We start from the raw sequence: 22,525 nt of genomic DNA on the forward strand, positions 1-22,525 counted from the left end.
AGGGGCTCTTCTTCAAAACAGGCCCAAGGCCCTTGGTGACAGAGTCTCTTCCTGGGGGCCTCAGCCACCCTGCACCCTCCCCCCTCCCCTCCCCTAGGGGTCCCAGCCCAGATCTGCCATCTCTGTGCAACCACGTGTGAGTTGCTTTAACCTCTCCAAGCCTCAGAGTCGCCATCCGTAAAAAAGGGAAAGACGTCTATTTTTCTTTGCGGGAGGATGAAACGAGACAAGAGTCTTACCCCAGGATGAGACCATAGTAAATTAATTCCAGTGGAATCGCATGTACTCTCCACGAGAAACCCGAGTTCTGCTATCATGGAAATGCAAGGCAATCGTAAGCCTGGGCTGGCTGAGCGGAGCACTCACCTGGGCCAGGAGGAAGGATGATTCGATGGAGGGATAGAGATCATGCTCCTGCAGAGACATTCCACCAGGTGGCGCCATGGTACAACATTCACAGCCCTTCAGGCCAACACACCAGGATCGCTGGGGTCTCCAGGGTCTTCCTGCACAAGAACAGGACTTCATTCAGTCAGAGCTAAAGAAAGCCTGAGGCTGTGTCATTCTTCACAGCTTCCCTCCATCTCCTTCATCTAGATCTTCATCAAAAGTGTGGTGGGAAGGGGGTGGGGGCACAGGGACAGTGACAGTGGCAATGCCAGGCCATGTCAGCAGCAAAGTCCACCAAGCACCTACTATGGGCAAGGCCCTCTGGCAGGTATTGTCGAGTTTTAGAGCTGAGAGGGGCCTTCAAGGAAATCCACCTTTGCCCCTTTGTTTTTCCAGAATGGAAGGAGGCCAGGGGAGGGTCACGCCTGTCTGTTAGAGGTGGTGGAGAGGCCTGCCAGGCTCACCTTAGGGTGCAGCCTGACTCAGGAGGACAGGTTTCAGGTGAGGCCACCTCGCCTCCTCCCCTCCTCCTTGCTGAGCTGAGCCAGACAAAGCCAGGGGAAGACAGGAAAGGCATCCCATCCGACTGCAAAGGGAACAGAGAAAATGAACTGGGTGTGACTTCCTAGGCTATTCCTGCCTCACCCTCTCCTGGGACACAGGACACTCTTCCTGAATGTCTGCTGAACAGACTGCAGACCTAGGACCAAGTTTAAACCATCCAGGGAGCTTCCTCCTCCAGCCCTGAAGAAGGGGGACATTTCTCTCAGGGTCCCCTCATTTCAGAGAAACAGCCCCATGGAGTGGTTCAAGGTCAGTGCTGCAAGGCCCTTGGGGGTCAACTGGGTCAACCCCCTGTGGTACAGATGATTCCGTTGAGAGCAAAAGAGGGTCAACAACTCACCTCAATACCAAAACTCTACAGAATGAGGCAGCTTTCTATGCACTAATATGAAATGTGTCCAGGATACTGTTAACGTAAAAAAGAGAGGGCAGAAAACGTGTCTAATTTTCCATTATTTATATTAAAAAAGACAAAATTAGTATATTTGTGTTTGCACATAATTGCATAAATAAGTTCTGGAAGGATTTAAAAGATGCTAAAAACAGTAGTTATAGGGTTGGAGGGGGGATGCATGGATGGATGGATGGATGGGACAGGGGAGGGAGGGAGACTTTGTCCGTATGCATTTGTACATCACTTGATCTTTGAACCACGCAAATGAATTCTGTTTCAAAGACTAAATTTTAAAAACAGTTTGCCCAAGATCATACAGTGTTTCCCACAGTTGTAGGTAGGATGCTTTCACATGGTAGGATGCTTTCACGTGAAATGATCTGGGGTGCACAAGGTGACTGTAAGCAACTCACAAACAGCACTGAATCATTCAGTGAGAAAGCCATTCCCTTTTCATTTCTCTTCCGTCTTCTGAATCCGTCAGGGGTAATGACTCAGTGAGATGCTAGTAGGTCTTTAATACCTTTCTAAATCCTGGTAAACTGCCTTTTTAACAAAGAAAAAAGGCATCAGGCTTAGAGCCTTGGTTGACAGCGGCAGCTAGCTAAAGGGTGAAAATGGAATCATGTTATTTTCTCTACACTCAATTTACTTGTACTAATATCTACTAGGAATGGCAAGTAACATTGGTCTTCAATTTGCAATAGCAATATGAGTCTTCCTTTTGGAAATATTTTAAGTAAATTGTATGTTGCTCTAAAGAAAACTATTACATAAACCCTAATGCCATTGCTTTGTGAATATGGTATTATCAAGTGCTAACCTTGCACCAGAAACTGCTAAGTGCTTCCCATGAATTAATATACTGACCCTCCCATCCCTGGGAGGTGCAGATGAGGACACAGAGAGGCAGGGAGGATGTGGACCTTGCCCAAGGTCACTGGTTGACTGGAGGTGGAGCTGGAATTTGAACCCAGGCATCCAGCCTCCTGTAGGGCTCAACACCGGAGGGACTAAAAGCTGGTGGCCCAGTGAATGCAGACCAGCCCTCCCCCCTCCAGCCATTGGCAGCCTGCACTTTAGGTAGTTGCCCTAAAGGCTCAGCCTCATTTGGACAGCTTTATCTTCCTCCTCCCAAGCTCTGGGTCCCTAAAGCCAAATGGTTTCAGCTCTCCCTCCACCCCCTAACCAAAGGATTATAGACACACACACACACACACACACACACACACACGCGCGCGCGCACACACACACACACACACACGCGCACGCACACACACACACACACACACACACACACACACACACACACACACCCTGCAATTCCACTGAAGCACTCCATCTGCTTCCTGAACTTTCTCGCTCTGTGGGGTCCCAGGCAGCAGCACAAGGAGAGCTAAGCTCTGCTTCTCCCACCGTCGTGCTCTGCTAGACAGGTTGCAGGCTTCTCTCTCCATCTAGTTTTGGGGGAAAAGCCCTCTGCCTCCCTCACCCTCACCTGTACCATCCTTCAGGGACCCTACATGAGGTAACTGGATTTCTCCCCTTGCCATTTTGCTGTGAAACGTCATGCATTCAGGAAAGCAGGGAAGAGGGCTGCACCCTATTCAATGGCTGTGGCCCAGAGCTGGGAAGCTAGGGAGGCCACCCAGCCGGGCAGCTGCAGCCAGCATCCTCACACCTACCCTGTGCCCTCCGCCCTCACAGAGCTGATCTAGTGGTCACAATGGGTCCCAGCAGGTAGTGAGGCCTGTTCCTGCCCTGTTTCTCTCCTCTCTCTGGGCCACAGGCACCCTCTGCACAGTCAGGAGATGAACTACCCCTCACTCACAACCCTCCATTCAGAATCACTTGGAGGGCTTTGTAAGAGGCAAGCTCTGGAGCACATCCCTCAGCGCTTCTGAGAAACTCTATGGTGAGGCCTGGGAATCTGCACCTGAAACAAGTCTGGAGGTGATGCTGACATATACCAAAGGTGAACAGAGGCGTGGTCGAACATGTGGGCTTGGCCTCAGTCTGCATCCTAGCTCCACCCCCGACTCACCTGGGGGTGGGAGGGGTGCGGGAGTCCTGGGGGCGAGTCATAAATGCTCTACAGTGTGCTCAGCAGTGAAATGAGGAGGACAGTGATTGTACCTCGATCATAAAGTTCTAGTGACAATTAAATGACACCAAGTGCTTAGCATAGTGTCAGACACACAGCACACCTGGCAAATTCCTCCTGTCCTGACACTCGAGACCTGCAACAAGCCCCTCAGCTTCCAGGGGTGAGAGAAGCAGCTGCATTTCTTCTCCAACGGGAGAAGGTGGGTGGATGGTGACACTGGTCTTAGAAGCCCAGCATGACCCCAGCTGGGGGTCCTAGGAGCTTGGGACATGGCGGCTGCTCTGGCTAAGCCCACAGCACAGGAGCTGTGGTCCAAGGCAGAGCATCCGAGGAGGAGGTGCCGGAGCTGGAGCAGTCCTCCCCATGCCCTCTGTCCATCTCCCTCACCCACTGCACTGAGGGTGATCCCTGAGGCTCCGGACGGCAGGAGGGACCCAGAGGGACCATCATCCCTCCTTAGAGATGAGGAACAAGGCCCTAGAGACTGAGTGAGCTGTCCAAGGTCATGGACCCACAAAGGAGAGCAGGGCCTGCAAGCTTCCTCCAGGGTCCAGCCGGCCAGGGTTGGGGGGCCTTCTCTGCCCTCAAGGTCAGGTGTCCTTGGGCAGAAGCTCTGACCACCACACCAGGGTTTTTCCTCAACTCACAGAGCCAGAGTCCCCAGTCAGGGAGCCCAAGTCCCTGCCTCTGCCAAAAGGCCCAGGAAGAGCCCTGGAGGCAGCAAATCATGTAGCTCTCTCTCAGGCGCAGCGTCTCTTCTGGGGATATGGAACTGTGGACCCCACCGGCAGGCTAGCTGGAGGGCGGGGAGGGGTAGGGCGTGCAAAGCAAAGGGCTTGGAACTTGTGGAAGGAAGGGCCCAGGAGGCCGCTCGTCCTGGGAGATGGAGTAGCAACACGCAGTCGGACCCCAGCAGCTCCTCACCAGGTGGCCCCAACCAGGGAGTCAAACAACCCCATGGGGGGTGGGAGTTATTTCCAGCCCCATGGAGGCGGTGGAGGCCTGGTGTGAACCCCGCTGTGGCTCACGAGGCAGCCAGGCCGCAAATCCGACCTGACACGGAGACACAGGGCTCCGAGGATTAGCCCTAGAGATTAGCAGAAACCTCCCTTGAAATCTGCCCCCAAGGTGGCCCAGTCTGGGGGGTCCCGTCACGCAGCAGGTAGGGTGGGAAGGGGGGGGCAGAGGAGGCAGGGCCCACCCTCCTCAGCAAGCCTCCAGCTAGGACGCACACTAGGCCAAGGTGGCCCTTGGCCTCTCTCAGGGGCCCGTCGGGCTCTGCATCTGGCCACCCAGCCAGGCAACAAGCCTCTACCTGCTCAGAACATGCCTGCACCATGATTTCTGAGAGCAGGCGGGCGAGAGCCCACTGAAGGGCATTCACAAAAGAGGTGGAGACGCGGCCCCCAGACGGCTTATAGCAGCTCCACAGGCTGCACAACCCCAGGGGGCGCCTTCCCTCAGCACGCTGCTTCTGCCAAGGCAGATTTTCAGACCCTGGACCTTGAGAAGTGAGGCAGAGCATTGCTTAGCAAACTGCCCAGAGCCCGAGGGGACATAGGGAAGGTTGGCTGAGGAAAGAAGGGTGGAGAGGTGGGCCCCTGGGCCCTCGCCCCGGGCCACTTCAACCAGCGCAGCTCTGTTGGGTCTGTGTCATGGGTGTCGAGCTCAATCAACAAAAAGCACTTCTTTCTTGAACAACTCACTTCGTCCGGTCCGAGCCCCCAGCTGCTTCCCTTAGGCTGGCTAACAAGTCCCTGGGGCGGTGCCCAGGGCTCCTCCTGCCCGCCAGGGCCTGCCCCAGTCTGTCTCCTAGTCAGAAGCAGGAAGGAAAGCCCTGCCTTCTCTAAAGCACCCTCAATTCTCCTCAAAGGCCTCAGGCTTTGGGAATGGAAACTGAATTATGGAAAAAGACACAGTTCTCAGCCCTGAATTTGTGGACTCAGATTCATACCCCTTCAAGGAATTTTATATATTGAGGGTCCACTTAAGATTTATTTCTTCAGCAAGTCCCACAGCTTTGCAAGGCAAAAAGAAAGGGAAAGCCCAGCCGCAGAGAGATGCACTGAAGGGGGGTGTCAGGAGAGGGAGTGCTGTGGAGGATCATCCCTTCCCCCATGGCTGCTGGGCTAGAGCCACAGGAGCCTGGGGGCTGGGGGATGTGCTGGGCAGAAGGAGATGCCACGGGGAACAGCTGGGATACCAACCAGGCCTGGGCACCACCTCCCCTGCCCAGGCCCCAGAGGAGCCGCCGGGAGCCAGACCCTCCCTTCCCTGTTCTGTAGAAATAAAGACACAGAAAACCCTGAAATAGGAGTCCTATCTGAACAGTATAAAGCTTCCCCGGGAATGTCTATGATAAAGGCCGCCAGCCCCCTCAAGGGCAGCGGTGGGCACAAGGGCGGGGGAAGAGGGTTCTGCTCCCCCGGAGCACCGCAGGCTCTCCGGAGGGACGGAATCAACCTCCATCTCTCTCCCCCATCCTCCCCCCACATACACCCCATGATGGTTTGCTGCCCTGGCCCTGGCTTTCAAGAAGCACCTCTAAAACCTGCCTTCTTCCCCCAAACTACCAGACCCAGAAGGATCTTAAGAGGAAGGTGAGGTGAGAAATCTGGTCCCTGAGCCGGGGAAGCCCTCCAGCTCACGCAGCCTCTCCCTGACCTTGAACGGTCAGCACTGTAGGCCCAGAGCCCTCAGCCATCCGATGCCACACCCCGCCGCCCAGCAGGGTCTCCACACAGACCCAGGGCTCAACCAGCCATAACTCAAGGCCTCCACTCACGGAAAGCAGGGCATCCTCAGCCCACGTGCACGGAGTAGTCAGCGCCAAGACCCCTGCTTTCTAAGGAGAGTGTGCCGAGGTTAGAGGCTATGAGAGCCTCAGGAGACTGAGCGAGGTTGAGCAGCCTCTGGTCAGAGACCCTGGGAGGGGAGGCCAGCACCCTGGCTGTCCTGACCCCACAGCCTCATTGGCCCTTCTGGTCAGAGAAACTCTCCCACACCACCCCGGACAAGGCCAACATCTCAGAGTAAGCCAGAGTTATCCAGGCATCGGTCAAGGGGCCCAAGCACAGGTTTCACCTGGCCCCCTGCCCCTGCTCTCAGAGCCCATCAGGAAGAGGTTAGAAACCACCCTCCAAGGTCAAATGCCCCCTTCTACCTGGTCCCCAATCCCAAACCACTTTCACCACGTCTTCCAGATCTACATGCAGTTGTACAATTATTTACGAATGTCTTTACATGGACTCACTTTTACTTAAATTTCTTTATTGAAAACGCCACCACAATAAGGAGAATACCAGTACCACCTGTCGTAAATAAAAGGTAGCCAATAAAAATATCCCATTAAAACAAAACAGAGCTATAAAAGTCTAGAAACCTTTCCCACCTGCCCTAAGCTCGAGGCCTACTCCCTAGTAACGGGGAAGTCAGCCCGTGTTCCAGACGCGCAAGAACGTATTGGCACACAGCAGACTTTCTTCGTGGCATAAAAGGGTTGGGTGAGAATTGGAAAGGGAATCCCTTTCTCGCTCTGACTTTGTGCTTAATGCCTGATACGACCGAAATGCATCTCCAGGGAATGAGGGTATCACCTGATCCTTTGGGAACGTTGGACTAGAGGCTCCCTCTGCCTCATGCTTAACACAACATGGAAACATGCTCTCTGAGCACACGTTCAAGGCACCAGTGAAGCTCCTCCCCAGGTGCCCGCTCTCACACCGAGGCCCAGCAGCTCCCTCTCCCACACACCTGCTCCAGCAGCCCCCGGAGGTCACCGCTGGCTCAGGTGGGACACCAGGTAGACGAGGCCCACCAGCAGGAGTCCACGCACACCAAGCAGCATGAGCAGGAAGACGAGCAGGATGGAGGTCACCGGCTCCACGGCGTGGTTGCCCAGATGCCACTGGGGGAAGCCCATGTTCAACAGCTGCCGGTTGAGGTCACTGAAGGGGGACTGAGCGGCACCCAGCCTGGCGCCCGCCTGCTGCTGGCGAGGGCCGGGACCCCCCAGCGGGGCGCCATGGCCCCTATTGAGAAAGCTCTGGAAGGTGAAGACAGAGAGAGACGAATGAATCCAGAGAGAGCTTCGCTGGAGTTGAGGCACCAGAGGCAGGGGGGAACCCTCTGGGTGGGGCCCTGCTCTCCCCTACGGCCACCCAGGGCCATGCCCTCCTTTCTCAGCAATCCTCACATGCCACCCGTGGGGATCCCAACCACTGAGTCGCAAGCTCTCAGAGCACAGAAAATGCCAGTCTAGGTTCCCTATGTCACGTCAGGGAGAAGCTGCCGGGGACAGAGAAGAGGAAGGGGGCAAGGAGGGTGGGACTACACCCAGGGCACAGCATCTGAGCAGGCATTTTTAACACTCCTCACTCCTTCCTTTAAACTCATCACTGTGTGGCCGTGGGTTCCTCTTCTCCACTTACTCTCCAGCTTCCCTCTCATCCAACAGACTCTAAAAGATGCTGGCTCCAGTGGGGGTTGCTGACCAGGTTAAGGGAGAGAGAGCTCTTGGGTTTAAAGTCTGGGAAGGCTGCCTGGAGAAAGGAGAGCTGGGGAGGCAGGGGGCTGGGCAACAAATCTATTGGGGTTTTCCCCAAGTCTTAAACCCCCATGCTGCTCAGCCTGCTCTCTGCAAAGAGGACTTCGGGCTAGAGAAGGTTAATCACCAGAAAGGGAGCTTCTGGGAGCTAAGGAGTAACGGGTACAGAGGACGGGAGGCCAGCTGCTCCCCTCCACAGGGGCGGGGCGACTACCTGTCGAGGGGTGCTGCTGCGTGGTTGGGTAGTGTTCCTCACACGGGGGTCATCGTCCTGCACAATTTCCCCATTGGCCAAGATCCGAACCATCCTTCCAGGAGCTATGGGTTCCAGCTGGGCTGCACCTTTCCCCAGACCTCGAAACACCTGAAGGAAAAAATTTACCAAAGTTAAAGAGATGCTTGCTTTCAGTGGGAGAAACTGCAATTCTGGGTGCTCACACTGGTGACCCATGCTGAGTAGGCAGTGTGTCTGACTAATAAAAAGGAGAGAAATAAATACAAGTTGTTTGCGAAACAAAAATCTTTCAGACTTCGAGTCCACTAGGAAAACTATCAGAAAGATTCTTGGAGAAGGAAGTTTTATTATTAACCACCACCTCCAGCAACAATAGGGATGACAACCCTTGCTGGGGCGCAGGCCCTGTGGAAAGTCCACCCAGGCTCATCTCACTTACACCTCCCAACACTCCTCCGGGGCAGATACAGCTAGGGACCCAGAGGGGCTTACTTCACTCACCCGGGACCATTCATCCATGGGCAGCAGAGAACGAGCACGAAGCCAGGAACTCTGGCCCTAGTAGGGAGTCCAGGACACCAGGATCCCCAGTGTCTCCATTTCCCTTCCGTTAAAAAATGGTCCAGGGAAATGCGAAGGACTCAGGCCTTCTCCCCGCAGGAGATCGGGGAGAGCTACTTTCCTGCAGAGGGCATACTCTCACTTGTCCCTCACCTCTCAGGTAACACCTGGGCGGGCGCGGCCAGCCTTCCCGAAATACGGTTTGAGGGACGCTGCGGAGGCCCCACTCACAGACCACAAGGGGGTCCACGGGCTGGAGATGGGGGCCTTTCCACGCCTCTCCCGAATCTGGGTAAAGGCCATCATTTTTCTCAGAAGATGAGGCAGTTTTCGTCTAAATTCTCAAAAGCACTCGTGACGCACACGCCAAAAGAGATTAAGAGCCCTTGTTCTCACGCCCGTGGCCTGGGCCGGCGGGTCCCTATTTTGAAGCCTGCTGGCCCTTGCAGAAGGCCAAGCGTGTCCAAAGGGTCCTCCGCAGTCCTTTTGTGCTTTGTTATCCCGCCTCGCTGGGTGGGCTGAGGGTGCGGCGGGCCCTCCCTGCACCTGACACTAAGGGGGGATGGGGGCGGGGAACGGGGATGGGCTGGGCTTGCTGCCGCGGTGGGACAGGCCGCTGCCCGGGCCGCGGAGCCCGACTCCGAGACCAGGCCCGGGGTAGGGGAGGGATGCGCCCTCGTTCCCCCGCGCCCAGGGCCCGGACACTCACCTACGGGCGACGGCGTCCAGTCCCCGCGGCTCCCAGGCCGCTTCCTCCCACCTGACCTCACAGGAAGCGCGCGCCGCAGCCGTACGGCCCCGCAGGTGGCGCAGCAGCTCCCTCTGTAGGCCTCTGGGGGAACTGCAGCTTCCGGACCCTGGGCGGCGCAAGGAGCGGGAGAAAGAGGGCGGGAGAAGAACGAAGATAGGACCGGGTGGACCACAGGGCAGGGAGGGAGGAGACGAGTGCGGAGGAAGAAGGAAAGCAAAGAGAAGGGAGAAGAAGAGGAGGAGGAAAAACCTACGGGGTGGGGGCGCCTCTGGCCTGGGTGGCACAGGCTCAGCCCACCCGTATGAGTTTGCTGAGCCCACTCAGCGGATGCCCCTTCAGTAGGACCCAGCCCTGTACTCAAGGAACTCCAGCTCCTGTTCCAGTGTGGAACCTCCCAGTGGGGAAGACAACACATGAACCACAGGGCAAGTGCAACTAACTGCAACGTGAAGGAAGGCAGGCTTCCTAGAGGAGGTGGCCTTTGAACTGGGGCAAGAAGTGTAGGTAGGAGTTTACCTGTCAGGCAAATAAGGAAGGGCACCTGGCAAAGGAGTGAACGATAAACCTCTGCCTCTTTCCCAGTGTTTTCACCCCCCACCCCCGCCCACCTTCATAAGCTGCTCCCTGTGGACCTGTTCACCAGTGGAAGAGAATAAGCTCGGCAACCCCACAACTTGAGTCAGACTCTGGCAAGTTCCAGAGCTGCTCAGTCTCTTCATCTGCAAAATGGGGCCAAACATAGCAGTTACCTTCAGGATTGCTGTGAAGATTAAGAATAAGAGTCTCTGGCACATGGCAAGTGTTGATAACCATTTGTTATGATTATCAAGCAGTAGATGTTTCTGGGAGCAGATATTTATTAAGCATATATAGACCTAGATGCTCACTAGCCCCTGGGTGGGGGAACAGAAAGATTGAGACTTAGACCTTGCCTCAAGGGCTCATCTTCTGCCACCACGGTTGAATTATTTGATTATGAAAACTTATCAGTAAAAAATGTTGAGCAGGACCCCTGATATCTGTACCTTATTTGTGTATTATTTAGTTGTTTGTTTATAAATTATACATGTGTGCTATGAGAGCAGATTGGCATTGTGGGTAAAAGGTGGATGCTAGAGCCAGCCTGGGTTGGAATCTGGCACGGCTGCCTTCTGGTGGTGTGATGGGCCAGTTACTCAACCTCTCTGGCCTCAGTTCCTTCATCTGTAAAATGCAGATAATAACAGTACCCACTTCATTAAGTTTTTGTGAAGCACTAGGTGCTTAGTGTAAAGTGCTTAGATGAGAGCCTTAGATGAGGCCACAATATGTTCTCAGTAGTCACTGTCATTGCTACTGCTCCACTACATTAAGTACTATATTGTAAAGCATATACATTAGAAAAGAACAGGATTTCAAATAAATATAAACTGAAATCCTAATACTTTCTTCCTATACTCTTGCTGCAGGTGGGTATAGTGCATACATTGAAGGGGTAATCCCAAGGCAGGATGCCCAATTTTCAGAGGTGGTCTGTGGATCTCAAAACTGTCTGCAGGGGCTTCCCTGGTGGCGCAGTGGTTGAGAGTCCGCCTGCCAATGCGGGGGACACGGGTTCGTGCCCCAGTCCAGGAGGATCCCATATGCTGCAGAGCGGCTGGGCCCGTGAGCCATGGCCGCTGAGCCTGTGCGTCCGGAGCCTCTGCTCCGCAATGGGAGAGGCCACAACAGTGAGAGGCCTGCGTACCGCAAAAAAAAAAAAAAAAAAAAAAAAAAAAAAAAAAAAACACCTGTCTTCACATTGAAATTATCTGTGATGTTTAAAAACAATCCCAATGCCTGAGTCCCACCCCAGAGGTGACAGTGCCATTGATGTGGGATACAACCTGGGCATGAAGAGGTTTTAAAAAAACAAATTCCAGGTGATTCTAATGAACAGCCAGGACAGAGAACCACTACCTTCCATGAACTGAGCTGTATACATGGGGCTCATAACCCAGGAACCCCAAGAAGGGAGAGACCTCTGTGGGCTGGGGAAACCAGGGAGGAAATGAGAAGTTTCTAGGAAGGCTTCAGCCGGTACCACAGCTGCCAAATAGACACAGTCTAGCCAGAGGTAGCCGTGAGAGCCCATTGGAGGAAGTAAGTCCCTCCAGAGGGGGTCAAGAACCGCTTTAGGAGGCAGTAGTGTTTGACTGCACTTAGAAAAGTCCTATCATTACCAATTAAAACAACTTCAGGAGGCTGCGAATCACTTTTCCTACCTCTCCACTTCCTTCAGGTGTCTCCCCTACTCAGCAACCTGCAATGGTTCCCTATTGTCTGCTCCAATAAGACCCACTCATTGGCAGGCTCCAACAGCCCTCCAAATCTGGCCCCAGTACACTCTTACCAACTCCCTCCCTCAGCTCTGCCTGCCAGGGTCTCTTCACTCTCCCTGAAGTACATCACCCGAAGTCCTGCTCTGCTTGGGCCTGACTATCTGCCCAAAGGCCCTCCCCACCCAATCTAAATCCCACCCCATCCCCAAATTTTAATGCCAACAATATAAACTTCAGTTCTGATTGTTCCATGTCGTAATGATAACCTCTATGTGTACAGAGTCCTTACCACTTCCAAAGTGCTTTTCCAGAAACCACATCATCCTTTTCGGATTTTGAAATAGGAAAGGTATAGGCTATTGTTCCCCTTTTGCTAATAAAGAGACTCAGAGGGACTCTGGGTGACCATCCCGCGGTCAGTGGCAGAGCCAGGATCCCCCCAGCTCTGCACTGTAGGCTCTGTATCTAGCCACCACCAAACAGCCTCCCCCAGCATTGTCCCATCTCTGCTGCCTCTTTACTTGGTGCTCTCCCATCCAATGCCATTGGCACAAGACTGGCCCCAGGTCATGTCTTACTCCCAGAAGGTGCCCGGTAAAAATGTGCTTTTGGTTTTCCTGGTCTTTGCAGGGTTACTCTTACATACACTGAAGTTTGACAAGCACTACTTTGGACCAGGGGCTTTTCAAGCTCTTTTGATGGCAATACATCTTACATCACAACCTAGTAGCCCCTCCCCACACACACACGAAAAAGAAGTTTCAAAAACAATATTATCCTTTCTATATTAGCTATACGGTGACATTTTCTATTTTGTAAGGGAAGAAAATGCCAATCGAGACCTCACTCGATTTCTCTATCCACTAATACAATGGTTCTCAACCCTGGTTGCACATTAGAATCACCAAAGGGAACTTTCATAAACCACTGGTGCCCAAACCAATTGCATCAGAACTTCTAGGAGGTAAAGCCTAGGCACCTCCATTCTAGGTGACTGAACAGGCACTCAAGGCTGTGAACACTGACGTGTAGTCATTTTTAAAACACTGTGGTAGATGCCCCTCAAACTTAAAGCCTCTTCGGATACAAAGCAGCAAATTCCACTTTGCTAACAAAGATTAACTTGTATAATAGCCCAGGCCCCAGACGGGGAACATTGCCCAAGGTACATCATCATAATTACAGTCACTTGCCTCCTTTGAATATCCAAATGCCAACAATAAAGACCAACACTGAGCCCCCAATATAGCTCCAATTCTTAAGGAGACCCTCCGGCTAGTTGATGGCAAGTTGACTTCACTGGGCCCCTCCCAGCCTGGCAGGGCCGGAGATTCCTTCTGGCAGGAATGGACACACACTCCAGGTGTGTGTGCCTTTCCTGCCTGGAGGGCCTCAACTAGCACCATACATCTTACAGAGTGTTTAATCTACTAGTATGGTAGTAGTAGACCAGTGGTCTACTACTGGTCTAGACCAGTGGTCCCATTTTACAGCAAAACAGGCGCAGGATCATGCTCATGACCATGGGATTCACTGGTTATATCACATATGTCACCGGCGAGAAGCTACTGGCCTGAGGGACTTCCCTGGCAGTCCAGTGTTTAAGACTTCGCCTTCCAATGCAGGGGGTGAGGGTTTGATCCCTGGTCAGGGAGCTAAGATCCCACATGCCTTGGAGCCAAAAAACCAAAACATAAAACAGAAGCAATATTGTTACAAATTCAATAAAGACTTTAAAATTGGTCCACACACACACACAAAAAGAATATTTTAAAAAAAAAAAGAGGCTACTGGCCTGATAGAACACTACAACAGCCCACTGAAGGCACAGGCAAATGCCAGCTCAGAGGCAGTACTCTGCAAGGATGGGGTGTCATTCTCAAGTATGCATTCAATACCTTGAATCAAAGACCTTTACAAGCTGTTGTGCCTCTAATTAGAAATGGATTCAGGAACCAAGGGGTGGAAGCAGCAGTAACTGGAACCAGAGAACACAGCAAGAGTCCTGTCAAGCTAAGAGTGCAGCCTGAGTACTTTTTTTTTTTTTTTTTTTTTTTTGCGGTACATGGGCCTCTCACTGTTGTGGCCTCTCCCGTTGCGGAGCACAGGCTCCGGACGCGCAGGCTCAGCGGCCATGGCTCACGGGCCCAGCTGCTCCGCGGCACGTGGGATCTTCCTGGACCGGGGCACGAACCCACGTCCCCTGCATCGGCAGGCGGACTCTCAACCACTGCACCACCAGGGAAGCCCAGCCTGAGTACTTTGAGTTCCTATTTCTGGAGTCTCGCAGGCATGAAGAGGAGTCACTGTCCTGGCAGGAGAAACTGGTCCTGATCACCAGGGGAGGTAGGGCTGCTCTTACAAAATGGGGACAGGCAGACCATGTTTGGCACCCAGGTGATCCACTTGGATGTCTCTGGGTTCTCCTTTACCCAAATGTAATGGTAAAGGGCAGGTGCAGCAACTCTGTCCTGAGAAGGGCATGTGACCAGGAGCCCAGAGCCCTCAGGGACAAGGGTCTGGGTCATGCCACCAGGTGAGCCGCTAAAACCAAAAGAGGTGCTAGCCGAGGGGTAGTGGACGGACCATTTGCAGCTACAACACAGGGGACTATAGTTTGTCCCACTAGTATTTCTCAGAAAGACCCACCAGAATCCTTAGAAAGGAGATCTGAGTGGTACAAGAAGTGGACTGTGGGAGACATGAGGATTGCTGGCCAGACCCCCTCCAAGGAAGGATTTGTTGCCCTAATTTCTGGGAGGCCATCAGGGCAGCCTTCAGCCATCAGCCCCTTCACAGATTGCTTCACCACAAAGACACTTCACCCAAGGTCAAGCCCTTCCAGAGGCTGCCCACATTCAATGACTGATGGAGGTAGGAGGTATCCATGAGCCATTTCAGCTCCAGAGCTCCTCTTGAGGTTGGCTGAGGCTGGAAGGTGCTTTTGGAGAAACGGGTGCATTTTGTCGAAGTTGTCGAATTTGTTTATAGAGTTGTTTGTGGTGTTTCCTTATTATCTTTTTAGCGTCTGCAGGGTCTGCAGTGATATCCCATTCTTCCTTCCTGATACTGGTATTTGTGTCATCTCTCTTTTTTTCTTTCATTCTTGCTAGAGATTTGTCAATTTTATTGTTCTGTTCAAAGAAACAGCTTTAGTTTTATTTTCTCTATTGTTTTTTTTTTGTTTTCCATCTCATTGATTTCTGCTCTTTATTATTTCTTTCCTTCTGCTTGTTTTGGGTTTATTTTGCTCTTCTTTTTCTAAGCTCTTGAGGTAGAAGCTTAGATTATTTGTTTGAGACTTTTCCTATTTTCTACGGTAAACATTTACTGCTATAAATTTCCCTGTCAGCACTTTTCATCTGTGCACCATAAATTTTGATATGTTGTGTTTTCATTTTCACTTAGTTCAATGAATTTTTTATTTTTTTAAATTTTTATTAGTTATTTATTTTTGGCCGTACTGCGCAGCATGTGGGATCTTAGTTCCCCAACAAGGGATTGAACCCATGCCCCCTGCAGTGGAATGGCAGAGTCCTAACCACTGAGCAGCCAAGGATGTCCCTATCTATAGTACTTTTTATTATATCTCTTTATATATCTTATTTGGTGGTTACTCTAAATATCATATTACATATACATAACTCATCAGTCTTCTGGTGACATCATTTTACTAGTTTGAGTGAAATATAAGAACCTACTTTCTTTTATATCCATTTACCCTCCCAATTTTAATGTAATTGTCTTAAACATTTACTCTACTTATATTTAGAACCACATCAGACAGTGTTATCATTTTAGTTTCAAGGGTCAAACATAATTTAGAAAACTTAAGAGGAGAAGGAAAGCCTATTTTATTTACCCATATTTTTGTTTAGCATGTTCTATGCATGGGCAATCCATGCTGGGGAGTCAGAGAGGCACCCACCAACAGTGAAATCAAGGGCTGACATCAAGACCCGCAGCAGCACAAGCCTGAGGAGAGACCTTCAGGTTTCACCTGCAGAAAACTGGTCAAAGCCAGCATGGAATGGGTACTAAAGCAATCGCTGGAGAAAGGGGTCAAACCAAGAAAATTTGCGAAGGTACATTAAAGATACTTATCACACACCCAGAAGGAAGATAAAGAATGGCTGTGCAACCCAGAAAAGAGCTGCTCACCCGGGGCTAAGGGATCCGTAATCCTTCTCCAACTCCTCCGATTTAACAAACTGCCCTGACTTACAAACTCCTCAGGCTGCCTGAGGAGAGGGCCTTGACTGCCCCACAGCCTCCTACAGCGCTGACGAGCCTTTCCAGGTCATCTGACTATACCACTGTAGCCCTATCTTTAAAACTACATAAACCATGCTAAAAGAAAAACATACAATAGTGAACAAAAGATGCCAGAAGCAAAATGAACCTTACTGCATGGTTTCATTTATATAAAAATCAAAAGAAGGTAAAATTGAAGTATATTATTTAGGGATGCATACTTGGGTGATAAAAGTATAAAGAAAAGCAAATAAATCATTACCAAAATTTAGTGGTTAGCTCTAGGGGAGAGAGAGGAATTGTGCATGGCAAGGGGTATGCACATGGTAGGCAGCGGAGGCTATAAGGGGCTGACAATGTTCAACTTCTTGACCTGGTTGGTAGTTTCATGAACATTCACTTTATAATAATTTGTTAAACTGCACAGGGAAGTGGGGGGGACAGAACTGAGGAAGGAGTCAGTCTATCCAAGTCGTGGTCAAATGGGTCTATTCTTTCATTAGAGGCTGCCTAGGTATGGATTAAGCGTATGGCCTCTGGGTTCAGTTGACTTGGATTTGAATTCTCTGGCTTTGCTACCTACTTGCTGTGTGACCTTGTGCAGTTTGCCTAACCTCTCTGTGCCTCAGTTGTCTCATCTGTAAAAATAAGGATAATACTACTACCTAATGTGAAGATTAATAGCTCTCAGGCGTGCAGTAAACTGGGCATGAGCTTTGTTAAATAAGTAAAAAGTTGTACATTCATTCAACCTAAAAATTCCTCGAGGACCTGTGCTCTTGGGCCCATCAATAAGCCTTCACAGGCCTGTGGTCTTGGGCCCAAGAACTGGAGCTCCACCTTAGAGGCAATGAGGCCACCACCCAATAAAATCCAGACTAGATTGCTGGCCCAGGCCAGGCTGAGCCGAGGGGTTATCCAGAGGGTCCCGGCTTGGGGCACCCCTTCAGGGACTGGAAGCCAGGCAGGCCCTCACTGGCCTCCTGCTTCCGCAGCTGGGCTGGGCATGGGGGCTTCGGGCAGTCTGGCACCAGAACCAGCGGCCTCTTCTACTCCAGGGCTCAGAAGAGCAGAGAGAGGTCAGACTGTGAGAAAAGACGAGCAGGGAGAGTAGAGGAGCCGGGAGGGTCCTGGACGCCTTTCATCCCTTCCACAGAGGGAGCAGCAGAAACAGAAGTGCGGGGGTGGGGTGAGCAAAAAAGGAACCAAAAGCAGAGAATGAGGCCAGCCCAGCCAAGTGCTTTTTGTGGGGTCTTAATTAAGCCCATTGTTCCTTTCAGGGTAGAACATATGTTCAGGGCCTGGCTGAGGTTTGGGACTGAAATTTCAATGGTGCTGGGCCCTATGGCCTGCCGGGGAGGGGAGCCAGCAGGGGGGGAATTGAGGGGGACCATCCCTAAGCCCTACAAGAACCGACAGTGTCTCCCAGAGTCACCTTCCACTATTTCCAGAACAGGAAATAAAACAACCAGAAAGGGTAGCAGAGCCCTCACCCCAGTGTGGGGAAATGCCCGTGGGGTAGGACAGAGCTATGGCACCCGAGCAGGCTGTGACCCTCTGTGGGACTCAGTTTCCCAAAGTGTGCCATTCAGGTGAGGCTGTCTAGGACAGCAGACAGTCACCAGTACCTGCCACGCCCACGAGCAGGACCCACCCCACTCACCCACCCCCGACCTATCCCCATTCCCCCCACCTGGTCCCAGCAGCCAGACAGCCCAAGGGTGAAGGGCTGAACTCAGAGTCAAGCTTCCATCTGAATGCTCACTCTGCTGCTTGTCAACTGGGTCGCCTCAAGGGAGTGACTTAAGCTCTCTGAACCTGTTTTCTTATCTGTAAAATGGGGTGATAATTCCCATCCTCTGTGTTTGCAATGGAAATTAATGAGGATGAGCCTTGTCGAGCCCTTAGCACATCGTGCCTTGTGCAGGTTTACTGTCATCAGCAACCCATCATCACACATGTGACCTTCCCCTCCTGCAGCCCTGACACAAGCCCAGGAGGACACTCAGAGCAGAGTGAGGAAACAGACAGTAAAAAACGAAAACAAAGAAATTTCTGAAGATATGGAAGTGGACTGTGAAGAATTTTTAAGAGACTTGTAAGCATGCTAAGCATTTCCTCTACATTCTGGGACGTCAAGCCAAGTTAAGGGACCTCAGGAAAACCATGTAGAGTTTGACATGTGCTCCTTGGAGTTTGAAGGATGCAGGAACTGGTGTCCAACTCACATCTGAAAAGTCTAAAGAAAAAAGCCAGGTTGCGGCTGCCCTGGGATAGCTGAGGGGAGAAAAGCAGAAAGTGGGCAGGCAAAGAATCCGTGAGTTCCTCTGGGTCATATGTGGAATCTGAAGAAGGAAGCCAGGCTGGGTCACCTTGAGAGTGTGAAGGGACTAGGTGACCCCCCAGAAACCAAGGGGCAGAGAGAGGTCATATACAGAAACAGCAAATGGAGACAATGTCTGTGCCAAGGGAGCTACAGGTGAGAAATCCTTAGTGAGAGAGATGGTCTGCGAAGAACCCAGGAAGCTACTTCTAGAGTGAGATGATGAGCATTTGGAAAGAACCACAGCCACAGAGCAGCAGCACCAGGTGACAACTATAGCAGTCAGGCAAGAACTTTCCTGATTCTTCCCACTTTGGGGTAGAAACCAGCAGCTAGGGAGGTGGGCAGGAGAAGGAAGAGAGAAGTTGATCACACCCCCCATAAGCTCACGTGTCCCCCTGCAGGGCTCCCAGTCTGCTATAGGTCTAGGCTGAGGGAGGCGAGAAGCCCTAAATAAAGTTGGAGTTCTTACAGTACACTGGACTGGACATTCTAAGATTTGGAAAAAGATGCTATTCATTACCTGTTAGTGATTGGGAAAGCCCTGAAAACAGCCAGAGATCTCACCCAGGAGCAAAGAAGAATAAGATGGGAAAGCCAGTTTAAAAGGGCTGGGGAGAAATGATATATATAGCTGCTTTCTATTTGCATCCTAGCAAGTCTAGCTCATTCAAAATCCAGTTACAGATACACAACTATGGAGTGATAGTTGCCAAGTGAAAAAGGCAAGGTACAGAACAATGTATAGAGTGGTGTCTTTTATCTAAGAAAAGGGAAAATACAAACGCAAACAACTAAATACATACATACATACATACATACATAAATAAATTTCCTTATATATTTAACATGGAAGGATAAACCAAAAACTAATAAAAATGGTTTCCAATAATGGGAGAAGGAGACAGGATTGGAAATTAGATTTTGCTGAAAGTAAAACCCAACCATGTTGGCACCCTGACCTCAGACTTCCAGTCTCCAGAACTGTGAGAAATAAATATTTGTTCTTTAAGCCATCCAATCTATGGTGTTTTTGTTATAAAAGCCCAAACTGACTAAGACAGATGCTTAACTTAAAAATTACTAAATTACTCTTGATGAAGCTCAATATCTTTATTGCAATGATGAATTTTCAGTTTCAGGTTAATATATGATGATGATGTAATGTTCTGTTTCTATGAGCCCTTTTTTTGTCTTTTAGGCAATTGATCACACAGGGAAAGCTGCTGTGTTTGTCACACGTCATAATCACATTGATGTACTTTAAAGCTTAAGATCACCAGTGTAAAGTTACTACACACACATTCTTTGCTTCTAGCTCTTTATGCCATGAGCCCATATTCCTGTTCTTCTCCAGAGTCTGACATAAATTGTGTTTAGGGCTTTCTTAGAGCCCTGGGTTGTGATTTTCAACTGTATCCTGGACGCTTTGGCTATTTTGCCTGTAAAAGATCTTTGAAAGGTCACCTGTTGCTTTAGCCGGCCCAGCATGTGTTCTCCCTTCTTCTGATATCAGCAGGCCAGTTTCTCCTGAGTGAATGGGCCCTTCTCCACTGTTGGTCCATTTAGTTCAGCTGGAGCTAATCCCACTCCCAGGTCCAAAGGTGGCCATGTGGACCAGACCTGGTCTGACAGTATACCCTATCCTGCCAGCTCTGAGTCCATACTGATATAAATAAATGATTGAATAAATAAATGAATAGTAAGAAAAGACAAATTTCCCACACAGAAGAACTCCAAATAATTTATGTAAATATTTACTCCTCCAGAAATGGGAAGTTAATTCTCCGTATCATAAGTGTGGACAGCACTTAGTGACTTGCTTCCAAAAATTATAGTATGGAAAGGAAAAAAGGAATTACAGCAGAGAAATCTGACAAACACTATCTCACCCAAATGATCGTGATTAATACTATCAGTGATAAACCATGCTGCTAATGTCATGTACTTTTGCTATGATGTGATAAGAATGGAGACGGCAGCAGAAAACATCAGGGAAATAAGTCAATCTAAAGAACAGAGGGAAAAAATACTGGAAAAATTTGAACAAAATCTCAGAGACTTGCAAGACAATAACAAGTCATTTAACATGCATATAATTAAAGTCCCAGAAGAAGAGAGTAAAATCGAGACAGAAAAACAATTTGAGGAAATAACAACCAAAAATTTCCCAAATCTGATGAAGAACATTGACTTGCAGATCCAAGGAGCTCAGCAAACTCCAAGTAGGGTAAATACAAAGAAAAACACACCTAGGCACATCATAGTCAAACCAGAGATAAAGTGAAAACCAAAGATAAAGTGAAAATCCTGAAAGCAATTTGAGAAGGCACATTATGTATAGAGAATCAATGATATGAATGAAAAGTCATGTGACTTTTCATCAGAAAAAAAATGGACACCAAAAGACAATGAAATGACATCATTAGAGTGCTGAAACAGAAAAATAAAATGCCAACCAAAAAATCCTAAAGCCACCAAAAACATCCTTCAAGTTGAGTATAAAATGAAGACATTATCAGATAGATGAAATCAGGGATAATTTGTCTCCAGTGACCTGGGTTATGAGAAATGCTGAAGGAGGTTCTTCAAGCTGAAGGGAAATGATACCTAATGATAACTTATCTACAGGAAGAAATGAAGAGCACCAAAAATGGTAAATAAGTAGGTAAATATAAAAGGCTATATTATCTTTTATTCTTGGGATTTCTTTAAAATAAAATAGACTGGGGCTTCCCTGGTGGCACAGTGGTTGACAGTCCACCTGCCGATGCAGGGGACACGGGTTCGTGCCCTGGTCCGGGAAGATCCCACATGCCGCAGAGCGGCTGGGCCCATGAGCCACGGCCGCTGAGCCTGCGCGTCCGGAGCCTGTGCTCCGCAACGGGAGAGGCCACAACAGTGAGAGGCCCGCATACCGCAATAAATAAATAAATAAATAAATAAATAAATAAATAAAATAGACTGTTTAAAGCAAAAATGATAATCATGTAAGATAGGTTTATAACTTATGTAGAAGGAAAATATATGACAAACATAGCACAAAGGATGGAGAGGATAGGTAAATGGCATCATACTTTTGGAAGGAAATAATAAAAGTAGTGAAAAGGTATAGAATTAAGAGGCCAATAGAACAAATGAGTTAGAACACTTAAAAACATTTGATTGACCCAAAAGAAGGCAGAAAAGGAAAAACAGAGGAACAAAAAGTTGAAGGAACAAATGAAAAATAAGTAGCAAGATGATACACTTACACCCAACCACATTAATAATTACATTAGAGGTAAATGTATTTATGCCATCTATACCATCTATATTATAAAATAATCAGTTATCTAGGTTTCCACATTAAGAAGCTAGAAAAAGAAGTAAATAGAAGAAATTCAACCCTAAGTTAACAGAAGATAAAATAATAATTAAGGGCAGAATTCAATGAAATGGAAAGAGAGAAATAAAGGAGAAAGTAAAGACAAAAGTCTGTTCTTTGGAAAGATTAATAAAGTTGATAAACCCCTAGCTAGACTTATCAAGAAGAAGGAGAGAGTACAAAATACCAGTATCAGGAATGAAATGGGTGGTATCACTACAGATCCTACAGACTTTAAAAGAATAATGAGAAAATATTGTGAACAAATTTTAAAAACGAAATAATATCGATCTTAGACACTCTTTTGGAAAACAGAAGAGAAAGGAGCACTTCTGTATCATTCAGGGTCCAATCAGGAGACAGAAACTACATGGTAATTCAAATGGTAATTTGAAGTTTAATATAAAGAAATATTATCAGGAGATTGGGGGGGAAAAGGGGAAATTGTCTAGTAAGAGTGCAAGAGAACCCTAAAGAATACTGGAATAGCAAACATAATGAGTAGCCGCTATTCCTAGGGGCTGAGCTAGGGCAATCATAAATATCCCCCTCCCTGGACTGAGATCCAGACTTCACTGAAGAGGACATGGCACAGCACACTGGACAGTGGAGAGGGCTAAGGTGCCCAAGGTACCATGTGACTTGATGGAAACCTGTCCTCTGAGGTGCAGAGGGAAGTCATCCACAGTGAGGTGCTGTGCCTTGGAACCTGCTACAAAGTTGCTGGGGTGGC

At 49.5% G+C, this 22,525-nt stretch overlaps 1 protein-coding gene across 3 annotated transcripts in view; it reads right to left on the bottom strand.

The window, feature by feature from the left end:
• Positions 1-366: 366 nt before the first annotated feature.
• FAM241B (family with sequence similarity 241 member B) overlaps positions 367-22,525 on the bottom strand; it is a 96,432-nt gene continuing 74,273 nt past the window's right edge. The window contains exons 1-4 of one of the 3 annotated variants that reach the window (XM_070043933.1): positions 9,507-9,633; positions 8,216-8,365; positions 7,209-7,500; positions 367-506 (exon numbers count right to left, since the gene is read on the bottom strand). In XM_070043933.1, coding sequence (XP_069900034.1) covers positions 7,231-7,500; positions 8,216-8,308 — 363 coding nt within the window. In that variant the 5' untranslated portion in view covers positions 8,309-8,365; positions 9,507-9,633 and the 3' untranslated portion in view covers positions 367-506; positions 7,209-7,230. Of the gene's footprint in view, positions 507-6,704; positions 7,501-8,215; positions 8,366-9,506; positions 9,634-22,525 lie in introns of those variants that run through there. The other 2 variants (XM_030862461.2, XM_060286754.1) reach the window with 2 other exon arrangements.

The sequence above is a fragment of the Globicephala melas genome, chromosome 16 (genome assembly GCF_963455315.2).
Source record: "Globicephala melas chromosome 16, mGloMel1.2, whole genome shotgun sequence".
Taxonomy (NCBI): Eukaryota; Metazoa; Chordata; class Mammalia; order Artiodactyla; family Delphinidae; genus Globicephala; species Globicephala melas.